Raw genomic sequence first — 13238 nt, 5'->3', positions numbered from 1 at the left:
AACTGCATACTCAATTCCTGTCATCATTCTTCATCCCAAATATATGTTTCAACTTCTTTCCTTACATACAATTTTAGATCCTGTGAATTCTAAGAAATTCCTGAAATTAAGACATGAGTACCAAGACACCACACACATAAACAAGTCCCTACAGTCTAATATTGCAAGGACGCAAGCAGTGTAAAGAAGCAGCACTGCCCGTCAGGCACCGGCCTGAAGACTTCTTCTTACCTACACAGCAGTGCCATCTTTCCTTTGATCCCACAGCCCTTAACCACCAGTGAAGCTAGGCAGTCCGATTTCAGAACACCACTCTCCTTAAGAATGGTTGGTGAGACCGCTGAGCACATAAGAAGCTTGCCAGTGCCAGGCGCACTGACACATGCCTATAATCCCAGTACTCAGGGAGGCAGAGGCAGGTGGATCTCTATGAGTTCAAGGCCATCCTAGTCTTCAAAGTGAGTCTAGGACAGCCAAGGCTAAACAGAGAAACCCATCTTGAAAAACCAACACCCCTCCCCCACCCCACCAAGAAAAAGAAACTTGCCAGCAAGCTTTGATGAACTGAGTGTGAGCATCACGGCCCACATAGTAGAAAGAGAGAATTGACTTTGTAGAAAGAGAGAATTGACTTAGAGAGTTGTCCTCTGACCTACACCACAGATAGCTAGATGAAAGATGAAAGATATACTGAATGGGGGGGGCGGGGAGACAGACAGACAGACAGAGACAGAGACAGAGACAGACACAATGGTGAAAAGAGGCCTCCAAAAAACATCAGACCAGGTCATCCAAACACACTGCACTTACATCGTCAGTACTGGCAACTACATCCTGCCACCTTAATCCTCCATTACAGCAAAAACAGCAACACAGCAACAAAAATCAGGCCATGTACTCAGGCACAAATCTAACACAGCACTGACTGTACATACATTTTATTACTTGTTGGCATTTTATTATTCTATTTCAAGTAAAACTATTTGACAAGAGAGAACAAGGCATTTTTGCTCAGACATAAATGCTTCTTGTTTATATCATACCCAATAAAGGTTACAGTTCAACGGGCTATGAAACCAGCTGGAGCCTGTGTGCCTGGAACCGCCCTGAATGACTTGACCCGGCTGCATCAGAAGCCACAGCACCTGAAACCTGCCACCTCCAGCCAGCTGCTCCCAGTCAGGTGGAGTAAAAAGTGGTTGCCGAAGAACAAACTTCATTTTGACTTGGACATTCTGAGGATATAGTAAATCATTAAAAATGTATTACCAGAGCAGGCAGGCAGCTGGGCCAGCAGTTCCTACGGCTCTGCTGAGATACAGCGCGATAAGCCCAGGAAATGGAAACACAGCAACCGAGCTAGATTGTAAGCAATAACTTGCTTTATACTTGTCCCTTATAAAATGCACTCCTAAAATGCCGGGAGAGAGCGCTCCAGTGCAAGACCAATTTGCGTTCTATTGTTTAAATCCAAAGCACAACAGCAACAACAACGAAACAGTGTGACTTACACTTGTAAGCCCAGCATTCTGAAGGCAGAAGCAGGTCACAAGTTCAAAGCCGGCCAGGGTTCCACAGGGAGTTCCAGGCTAGGCTGGGCTACCTACTAAGACCATTGTCTCAAAATGACAGAAAACCAAACCAAACCAAACCAAAAAATCGCTATACAAACTCATGCGTTTCTCCCCATGTGCTGCTAACGTGTGTGTGTTCGCCTTCGTTCTTGCTTATACTTTTTTTTTTTTTTTAAAGATTTATTTATATTATGTATACAGTGCTCTGCCTGCATGTATACCTGCAGGCCAGGAGAGGGCATCAGATTACATTATAGATGTGGTTGCTGGGAATTGAACTCAGGGCCTCTGGAAGAGCAGTCAGTGCTCTTAACCACTGAGCCATCTCTCCAGCCCCCTTGCTTATACTTCTTAAAGGGAGGAGTGATGAAAAGCCAAACGAACCAGGGCCACAGGAAGCTCCCACCCACAAACGGCTTTTGTTTTTAAAACCTTTTCTTCTTAAGCCCTACCTTTTAAAAATAAAAATGTCTTGACTTCTGAGATCACTGCCATGTGAAAAATCGATGTCACACACTCGTATAAAGGGAAACCTCTCTGGAAATCAAAGGCAAACTCTGCCCCAGATAGATACCTTAAAGCAAACACAATTACTGTGAAGTCTTCCCACACCAACTACAGCCAGTCGCTATTTCTGGACTTGTGATTCAATTTTCAAAGAGGCGCAGATATCAAAGGGACATTAACAACGAGGAAACAAGTGCAGATAAGTGACTTGGCAAGAGCTCCGTGACTTGTCCCATAGCCCTGCCCTACGAGAACCTTGTTTTCTTGTGGGACAGACGAGTTTCCCACAGTCTAAGCCTGGCTTGTCATCTGGTATGTTTGTGCAATTAAAATTCTCTTTATAACCGGATTACGGGCTTCCAGAAGATGGTGGCTGGCGTTCATCTCTTTTCAAAGTCCCTAGTGGCATGTGTAGCTTGAGACCTTTAAAGCATCAGGTAAACACCAAAATAAATATCCAAAGAAGCAGGTACATGTGTGAGAGACAGAGCTTGGTAAAATGGCACAAACCAAATATTCGGTATTTTAAAGTCTCAAAACTAGTATTTGTAACTTTTTCTTATGTATTTCTAGAAAGAACCTAAAGATTCCCCCACCCCTTCCCTATGTTAGAGAACTGAGCTGATGTGGGGTTAGGTAATGCCAGGGCAGTGACTACCCCTAGGGAAGGCTCGCCAGCAATTCAGCACAACTCTGAGAGGACAAATGGATCTGAGGCAAAACAGAAATGCTGGACCTAAATATATGTAGCAACAACTCTCTAAAGTAATTATATACTATTTATATTCAATATTCAATTAGAGAACTGACTCCAGTTCAACCATAAATCATGTGACAGCAAAGAGAATATCAATATAAATGCTATCTCTAAGCTCTGCAATTGCCAAGGTCATAAGCACACTGGGGGAATCTTACGCCTCTCTTGAACCACACCACCAGGCCTGGAAATGTATGCACTGGACATTTTCCATTTGTCCACCCAGCTCCTCAATCAGATTTCTACACTCTGCACTGGGCCTGGGCAGTGACCTACATGGACTTCACCGAAGGACTCCTTTATCTTGCATCTTTCCATTGATTTGCTGGGAGGAGACAACGGCTGAACAATGGCACCAGGGGTAAGATGTTTATCTTCCCGGCTCCCAGTCAGATCACATTTAGTTGCTGAGCTCCATTGAAGCCCACAGCTCCTGTCAGACAGCGCCTCCACTCCAAGGGATCTCTGGCAGTTCGCATCCTGCACCCTGATAAGCGTCACCAGACCCTGCTCCTGCTGCTCTCACTCTGCCCATCCATACCTCTGTACCTCATTCCTTGTCCCGTCTCTTCCACTCAGGCATCCATGCCTGTGTCCAGCTAGGATCTGGAGGTGATGCTCAGAGGCCCTCCCTGCTTCATACTGCACTTCTAGAGAGTGTCATGTGAAGGGGGTTGGGACCTTTGGTGACTTGTGATTTTGATGTCACGTCCAAGAAAACCTTGCTTGACACAATATTGCAGGGAGGTAGATATATACTTCATTCTAAGAGATTTGGAGTCTTATATTTAGGTCTATGATTTTTTTTGGAGATACTTTTCATGTGTGATAGGAGACTAAATCGATCCTTGTACATGCCAATATTCAACTGTCCCAGCAGCAACTGTTGCAAATGCCACCTTTTTGTCACTGAACGAAAATCGGCTTAGCACCGCAAATTGACCTCTGGGCTCTGAACTCCGGGGCACTCCTCATTAAGTCCATCCCTACAACACATCACAGCGTCTAGAGTAACGAAACTTTATACCCTTTGAATCGGAAAGGCTAGTCTTCCAGCTTCATAATTTTAAAAAACTGTCTTGGCTGGGGCTGAGGAGATGGCGCAGCTGGTAAAATGCCTAACATGAAAGCATGGAAACCTGAGTTTGGTCCCTAGCACACACATACAATGACCAGGTATGTATGGCAGCACTGGCCTGTAATTCTAGCATGTGGGAGGTGGAGACAGGGAGGCCCATAGCTAAGCAACTTTGCCTTTCAGTGAGTTCCAACCTCAGTGAGAGAACTCGCTCAAAAAATAAGGTGGAAAATAAACGAGAAGACACCCAGTACTGACCTCTGGCCTCTTCACATACAATCATGAGCGCGCGCGCGCACGCACACACACACACACACACACACACACACACACACACACACACACTGCTGCTTGGCTAATTTGAGTCCTCTATGTTACTATATCAAATTTCAAATGAGCTTGTCAATTTCTGTAAAAACACCCTCTGGGAGTTTAACAGGGAATGCACTCAGTCTATTTACCCTGTTGGAATATTAAGTCTATATATTATATATCACATATATTATATAATATTGTAACATTAGCATTATTTAATATGTAATACTATGTAATATTATTATATAATACTATATATAAAATGGTATTACATATGATATGGTATTATATGTATTATATATAGTATATGCAATACATTACATAATACACAATCTTAATATTATATTATGACATATTAATGGCATTTATATAACAATGTCTATAATATTGTTACTATATAACAAATATTAATATTATAATACCATAATACTATGTTATTAACATAAAGATATATTAATGTTATATGTAATACATAACATTAAGTCTATATATTATAATGTGTATATATAATATTAAGTACATGAATGTGGAATGTCTGTATTTCAACCAAACCCTGTGAGATTTGTCTTCTAATTATTTGTCTGAGAAGAACTTCTAGAATGGTCACTCTTGGTTACTTTCCCCTAGCCACATAATTCCTTATGTTCACCCAAGACTCTTTCCACTGGCTGTCCTACTTGCTAGAATATTTTCCCTCCAACATTTCCATGGCTCCTTCTTTTTCATTCTCAAATCCTTGCTCCACTTTTATCTTCTTCTATATAAGAGTGACCCTGGCCACCTCCTTGAAATTGTATCCACCACCACTAGCACTCACTAGTCATAACATCCATTGCTCATTTTCCCTACAGCACTTAGTAGCTTCAAAGGCAACAGACATGATATTTAATGCTTATTGAATATTTCCCCTGATAAAATGTCTGTTTGGTTCAAGGATGCATCTGGAAGGGCTATATATATTTATAGTATATAGAAAATGCAACTGAATACTTTTTAAATAGATATATGAATACATTTGAAAAGCAAGGGGGCTGGAGAGATGGCTCAGCAGTTAAGAGCACTGTCTACTCTTCTAGAGGTCCTGAGTTCAATTCCCAGCAACCACATGGTGGCTCACAAACATCTATAACGGGGTCTGATGCCCTCTTCTGGCCTGCAGGTGTACATGCAGATAGGGCATTCATACACAAAGTAAATAAATAAATGTTACAAAGAAAAGCAGAACTTGTGCACTGATAATTACAAAGGGAAAGCTAATAATTTTAAAAGGTTGAACTTATTCATTCTTTCATTTCCTTAATAAATATTAATGACTTCTCCTTGTCAGGCATGACAACAGACACTCAGGAAGTTCAAAACAGACAGGCCTGGTAATATAGACCATAACTACTAGTTTTCTATCTCTCCTCATACTTTGCATAGAATGTAAAAAGCAAGTCATATAATATAATATCTTTCATAATAAATGCTGTAAGGACAATGGAATAAAAAAGTATATGTGTTAAATTTTTGGTAAACAGAGGTAAGGAACCACTTTCAACTAGAAGACAGTTAAGGTCTTTCTATAAGACAGTGTCAGAGCCAGGACAAGAAGCCAGGCATGCAGAAACCTAGGAGGAAACCATCCCAGGGAGATTAAGAGAATCAAGCTATGATGAGGACGACGGGGTTTGGCAGGGATCTCGTCTCCACTGTGGTGCTTACACTGGCCTGGACACTTTTAGAAAGTTCAGTCTGTCCTGGAATACTCTCTCCAGTTTTCTCTCTGGAGGGCATAGAGAAGGCCGTGCTCTTCCCGGAGCACTTTGTTTCCATTGTTTAGCAATGTGTGGCACATGAGGGTGCCTGCAGCTCACCCCCAATCCTGCAGTACCTGCTACAAGTGTGCGCACAGCACAAAACAGCCTTAGGTGCAACAGTGACAGATAAAGAAGGACAGAGCTGAAAAGCAGTGCTTCTGGGGTTGTGGGTTTTGCCTCTCTTTTGTGTGCCAAATGCTGCAGAAACCAAATGCACATATAGATTTGCATGCACTAGCTTGCAACTAGCACCGTGCAGCACCAGCTACCAGTTACTACTGACTCTATTTGCACTTTTGTCAGAAGCAAAGGGTATTCACATACTTATTATTGGTGAAGATGATGTGCTGCTGACGGAGAGCAAGTGGCTACAAGCTTGAATGCCCTCTGCACAGCGATAAAGCCCTGTGCATACCAGCAGGTGTCCATACCCCTGACGCCCAGCCTCCCTACAGAGATGCAGCCGAGGATAGTATTTTCTTATATGTATTTGCCCAGATTGTCTCACATAACTCAAGTATTATTTTATGTTGTAGCCTTACTTTTTTTTAGTAAGTCAAAGAACATTTTGGTGGCAGAACTTATTCCAAAAATGTCATTTTCAAGTTTAATCCAACAGAATTCATCATAAACATTTGTTTGAGAAGAACACACTTAACTTTCATTTTATGAGACATGCCCTGATTTCTACAAGAATGGCAACTGAATGGCACACCAACAAGAATAAAATGAATACGCACTGAGTACAACCCAGAAAGGGCATCTAGCCTGAAAGAACACCATCCAGTGATGGAGGAGCGCCACCTGGTGCTCACTACGGTTATAACATGTCAGCCATTGCTAGGCTACACAATCACTGCACTCATCAATTTAGTCCTACGGTTATGAGCTCAATCATAGCAAGTTTGCAAAGGGCTTAGTCAAGTTGGACCATGTGAATCATGAATTTCTGTAAAAAACAAACAGTATGTGTCACTCATATCTTCTAGAAATGGAAGGTTTTCAAAAATGAAGTTAAAGCGTCATTGTATAGCTACATAAAAGCTAGTCATCCCCTAGAATTAAAGAAAATAAAGTTAAACATGTTGGCCCTAACTGTGGCACATTAGAAACAATACAGAGCTCTATCGTCCCAGGCTTCACTGTGGACTGCACCACTTTGAGCATTCACAGAAACCAGGCCATCCTTACAGGAAGAGCTGCAGACACAGGTAACTGTGAAGAGCAGCGGCTCCTCTCCTGTTCCCACCCTGAGTTACAGAGGCTCCTTTGGCTCTGTCACTTCACCTTCCTGCCAGGCGAGGGGGCAACTTCTAATCCCTCACATTAAAAAAAAAAAAAAAAAAAAAGCCTAATCTGATTTTGTTGTCATTTCCCAGGTTATTCTCAAGCAACTTTGAAACCTTAGTTTTTTTAGCCACTGGTAAAATTATCAGGCTCAAACCCCTTCAGCAATGGAAATTGAATAACAGTCAACTCCCATCACGCACAGTCTTAAAACGTTTTTTCAGCTCTTGTATTCGTCTCATCAAGCTCCTTGAAAGGTCTTGAAAGTTACATAGCTTTTAATTAAACTTCGTTTTAAGATGTGGATTTTTAAAACTGTACTCTAAGAATCCAGCTGTAATACATGGAGACAGTAAGTAGGCTAGTCTCCTAAGCAGGGTTGCATGAGTCAAGCCAGGCATGCCGAGAACAGGGAGTAACCCTGCTCTACAGAGCTCTTCCCAACCCTCCGAGAGCCAGGGGACAGGATGCACAAGAAAGGCCCCGATGCCCATGGTCAGAAATGGGTGCTGCCCTCCTGGGAGCCTCGGGCCTAGAAAGGGCAGGGGGTTCTCAGAAAGGGCGAGGTGACTGGCAAGGACAGACACCTCTGTGTCTTCCTCAGATTCAAAAGCCTCTTGGTTCTCTCTCCTGGTTTTGGATGTCTATATCCCTCCCTCACATCTTTGCTCTTTGGATAGGGTTCTTACCTATAGAAACAGGACAGTAAAAAATAGAAGAGGACTGAAAAAGGGAACTAGAACCGGAGAGGAGAGGAGGGCAAAACAACTGAAGTGGGCGCTTGCTGGAATGGCACTGTCTAAAACTTTTTTTTTTAATTAAAATACAGTTATATAACTGCCCTCCCTCTCTTCTCTCTAATCCTTTCCATATCGCAGACTCCAAATTCATGGCCTATTTTTAATTATTATTATTAAACACACACAAATGTACACATATACAAATATATATAAATGCAACCTGCTGAGTCTTGAATGTATTTTTTAATTCCTATTTACTTTTTTTTTAGGGCTGACTAAATCCCTTTCCTTCACTGAGAAACCCAAACTAATGCAGTAAGGGATCAGCTACACACCACATGCTAGTGGAAATGCTAAGCAGCAAAAATGCCACTGTGAGACAGAAAACATACTGGCCTTAAGTGTGTCTCAGTTTAGTTTCCTTATCTTCAAACTTGGAGGTTAGACTAGATTAGTGATCATGAACATGTTTTTTAAAAAAATATCAACCAATTATCTGATTATAGTTTCTACTATTACACACACACACACACACACACACACACACACACACAACCACAACAGCACAAAAAAGAAACCTCTATGCACACAACCACCACAATAACAGCACAAAAAAGAAACCTCTATGACCTGATTATTACCCTCAATGTGTACATGTACCAATACATTTTTTGAGAGTTTATGTGGATGGATGCTTTGCCTACATGATGCATGCAGTACCTGTGGAGACCAGAAGAGGGCATAAGATCCCCTAGAACTGGAAATAAGAGAGGTTCTTAGCTGCCCTGCAGGTGCTGGGAGCAGAACTTGTGTCATCTGGAAGGGCAGCTAGTGCTCTTATGGGCATATTGCTATTCACAGTTTAGAGTTCACAGTCTACTGAACAGTAGGCAACAAACTCAGTTTCAGAATCATCGGAACTAGGAAAGCCAAAGTCTCTTCCAACCCTGAAGCATTACAATGCTCTGCCACCCTGGGCTTAGCTCCTCCAGCTCCGCCTCCTCACATCGGCTACATCCTGTTCCTCGCGACTGCTTCGGTCTGATGGCCTGACTGTGTTCTAGGGCAGTGGCTCTCAACCTTCCTTTAACACGGTTCCTCATGTTGTGGTGACCCATAACCCACCCCAAAATTGTTGCTATATCATGTCTGTAATTTTGCTACTGTTATAAATCATAACGCAAACATTTTTGGAGCTAGAAGGTTGCCAGAGGGGTTGCAACCCACGGGTTGAGAATCACTGTCCTAGCTGAACCCTTCCACCCACTGTATACTTTTAAATTTTTTAATCTTTTTATTTTTGACATTATAAGATAATTACATCATTTCCCCTTTTCCTCTCATCTCTCCAAACCTTCCTCTGTACCACCCCCTTTTTCCTTCAAAATCATGGCGTCTTTTTTTTTTTTTAATTAGTGCTGTGTGCGTTTTTAAACATACACACACAAGCTGCTCAGTCCATACAATGCTACTATCCCAGGGTATTTACACAGACAGGTCTCCCTGACTAGCCTACTCTCCTTCTAGGGGTCATCCTAGAGGATGCTACACCATCACGTCACTCAGGTCAATGAGGAGAGGCGTCCATGACTATGCAACACCAGTCCTTTCTATGCTCCTCACTCCATAGCCTCATAAATTGCTTCATTTCTCATAACTAGCAGTGCCTGCTATCATGCATATCGTATACTAGAACAGTGAGTGGCACACAGAAACGGAACAAAGCCAGACCTCCCTCAGAATAGACATGAACAGCTTTAGATCTACAAGTCTAGTTTTGTTTTTGTTTTGTTTGTTTGTTAAGCGATTGGCAAGGATATGCATAGAAGTCAACTTCCTTTCTTCTCAACTATCTTTTCCCGGCATTCTTCTTTGGATGCTCATCCTTTCTATTCCCCAGCAGTGCAGAGTTATCTCCTCCATGTGTATAATAGCAACCCTCAGACACTGTGGAGTGCTTAAAACTCTTAATTGCCACAAAAGAGAAAAATTACAAAATTTCAAATACTATCATCACTTTTAAAAAAGTTTTTGTTGTTGTTGTTGTTGTTGTTTTTAAACGTTAGTAACATCAGGCACTAACGTGAAAAAGGGAGATGAAGAAAGGAAGCAGGATGGAGAAGAGCTCTGCCGGCTGCTGTGGAAGGATGAACAAGAAAGCCCCGCCCCTGAGGAGGATGAAGAAGAGCTCTGTCTGCTGCTGTGGGAGGGTGGACAAGAAAGCCCCGCCCCTGAGGAGGATGGAGAAGAGCTCTGTCTGCTGCTGTGGGAGAGTGGACAAGAAAGCCCCGCCCCTGAGGAGGATGAAGAAGAGCTCTGCCTGCTGCTGTGGGAGAGTGGACAAGAAAGTCCCGCCCCTGAGGAGGATGAAGAAGAGCTCTGCCTGCTGCTGTGGGAGGGTGGACAAGAAAGCCCCGCCCCTGAGGAGGATGAAGAAGAGCTCTGTCTGCTGCTGTGGGAGGGTGGACAAGAAAGCCCCGCCCCTGAGGAGGCATCACTTGAGCACAGGTGTGAAGGACAGGGAGGGGGGCAAGGACACCTGGGGTGCATGCGAGTCTAAACACACACTGTTTCAAGAAGGAAAAAGAGTACTATTTTATATGTGAGTGGATGATATATAAAAGCACTTTCTAATAGACACAAAGTCATATTTTTATGCTCACAACTCATAAAAAAGGAGTCAATGAGAAAACCTAACATTAATAAAAAAGAGAGAAACAGTCTGATAGGCACTTAGTTGGACAGGTAACAAAACTGAACTCTTAACAATGAACTGTAACAACACGGTTTCCTTCTGGTACATTTAGGGATTGATGTTGGCATTAAAATGCCTAAGTTTCACTTTGGATTTATATATATACATGTGTTAAAGAGAACATAAAGCTCACTGAATGAAAATAACAGAAAAAGCTATAGGGTTGGTAAGTTAGTATTTCTTGGGTTGGGTTAGCTCAGTAGTAGAGTGCTTGCCGAACAAGTACAAGGTGATGGGTTTGGTTTCCATTATTAGAAAAAAAATTAAAAATACATAAAATTTAACATTATTTCATAGTGGTTAGTCTCTCCTCTGTATTCCTCCATTTCTGAAACCTCTATTAATATTTGTCAATAACAAAACACTAGAAGCTGTGCCTAATAGCCTTGGGCATTAAACAGAAACCTTATGCCAGGTGTGGGATACTTCCTATGATGCTGATGGCCGGAGAGAGATCCCAGGGGTTCCCTACACGGGCTCTTGTCATTCATCTTGACTGTTCACCACACTTAGTTGATAATGCTCTGTTGCTGAAGACACCACACACCTTGGGTGCAAGATACAGAGAAACCAAACTGGAACTGGGCTGTAAGCTTCTTCCCTGCTGACCAGCTTTCATAGTGCCAGAGGATGCAATGCCAGCTGCTGGGAAAGAAAAGGCATCGTAACCATCAATACCCAGATGACCATCCTAGTACCTACAATACCAACTTGCTAGGCAAGATGTGCTCATCCCTGCAACAACGGCACAACTGTTATGGGGGAAACCAAGCACTCTGGTTAGTTTCCAGGCCTGCCCACCAAGAACAAATTCACACCCAGTAATGTAAACCCAGTTAAAACCCATGGCTGAGAAGGTTTTACAACCAAGAAGGGGACTTATTAACTGCTGGTTAGCTAAACTGACAGTGCCAAGCTGTCTTCTAAATACTTAAATTTATATCCACGGACAAAGGCTACTCTCATTTTTATGCAGAGAACTATCTCTTATAATGAACATTGGTGAATGCAGAGATGCACAGCTGCTCAAGACCCTGAGAACAGGTGACAGTACAGTGCCCCACACTAAATATGACATTCATACTGCCCCCTTTATGAGTGGCTGAAGAGGGGCAGGAAAAATGTTAAAGCCCAAACACACTGAGAAATGCCATGAAACACTGTGTTATGAGAATGGCTCAATCAATGCAAGCATGATCTTGCACATCAAATGGGTTTGCACAAGACTGGGTCTGTCAAATGGCAACCGTAGATGAAGCAGATCCCAAGTGGTGCTACTCCTCCCTGATGAACTCTGGTCTACGGATGGATTCTGGGGGAGAGCCAGATGTTGTCTTCAGTTATTTACCCACTGATGAGCCCCCCAAGCTCCAATGGACAGTTACAAATCCCTAATCACCTAGATGATTCTCATTCAACTCAGCCGGTAACAAAACGAAAAGAAGTAAACAAAGAAAAGGGACTATGGAGACTACTAACTGTGGTAGGAGAGAGATAAGAGAGGGCGGACATGGCAGTTATCAGAAAGCAATATATATATATATATATATATATATATATATATATATATATATATATATATATATATACATACATACATATATATATGAAATTGTCAAGAGATTAATAAAAGATAAACAGCAGTAATAACAGCTAAGGTTAATATGCTTACAGTATATAAGGCATTAGGGTAGCCATTGTATCATTTAATTATAACAGTACCTCTATAATGAGGCGAATGTTTCTATCTTCATTTTACAAGCAAGGAAACTGGTTTCTTCATTTAGTCTGTTGAAATAAGACTCACACAGTGAGCTCCTTCGAGAAAGCGATCTGGATGGTTTCTGCTTTTACAAAGTGAGTCTTATCTTTGTATCTCATATGTGTATCACACTGCAAGGATTCAATAGGAAGCGGAGTCCAGGAGCCTATGCCCCACGTTCATTTCTAATGTTTCAAGTTCATTTTGTGTATCAATGACATGTATTGTAGCCCATGTATGAAGGATATTTAAAAGCAACAACAACAACAACAAAAAAAACCATAAAGCTCTCAGTAGCTCAAAAGCTGGAGTAATTGGTGCCATTATAAAAGCCGCTCTCCCTTTGCATAGAAACAAAACGGTGAAGAGTACCTAGATAGCAAAGAAATGTAATGATCTTTGAGATTTTGGACACACATAGTAAAATGTAGCAAGTTACTTAACAAAGAGATGATTGACACAAACAATAGGGCTGAACTTGACACAAAATGGAGGGATTTTAATTTTTTCAAAGCCACATTTCTGAACCCAAGTAGCAAGGAATTGATGAGGTCTTGTTGCAGAGTATTTGATTATTATACATAGAAAGTCTAATTGGTAGCAAAACATAAAAGCTTAAATGACTGTTGGGTGCAGTTAGGTATCTCCTGAAGAGATGCAGCCT

General features: G+C 41.9%; 1 protein-coding gene across 6 annotated transcripts in view; it reads right to left on the bottom strand.

The window, feature by feature from the left end:
* Nme7 (NME/NM23 family member 7) overlaps positions 1 to 13238 on the bottom strand; it is a 391631-nt gene that overhangs the window by 101038 nt on the left and 277355 nt on the right. For 3 of the 6 annotated variants that reach the window (XM_051147748.1, XM_051147750.1, XM_051147745.1), the window contains exon 2: positions 11360 to 11457. In XM_051147748.1, the coding sequence (XP_051003705.1) occupies positions 11360 to 11431 (72 nt within the window). In that variant the 5' untranslated portion in view covers positions 11432 to 11457. The remainder of the gene's footprint in view (positions 1 to 11359; positions 11458 to 13238) is intronic. The other 3 variants (XM_051147749.1, XM_051147746.1, XM_051147747.1) reach the window with 1 other exon arrangement.

The sequence above is a fragment of the Acomys russatus genome, chromosome 6 (genome assembly GCF_903995435.1).
Source record: "Acomys russatus chromosome 6, mAcoRus1.1, whole genome shotgun sequence".
Classification (NCBI taxonomy): Eukaryota; Metazoa; Chordata; class Mammalia; order Rodentia; family Muridae; genus Acomys; species Acomys russatus.
The sequence above is the reverse complement of the archived record's forward strand: the minus strand, read 5'-3'. Positions and strand labels throughout refer to the sequence as shown.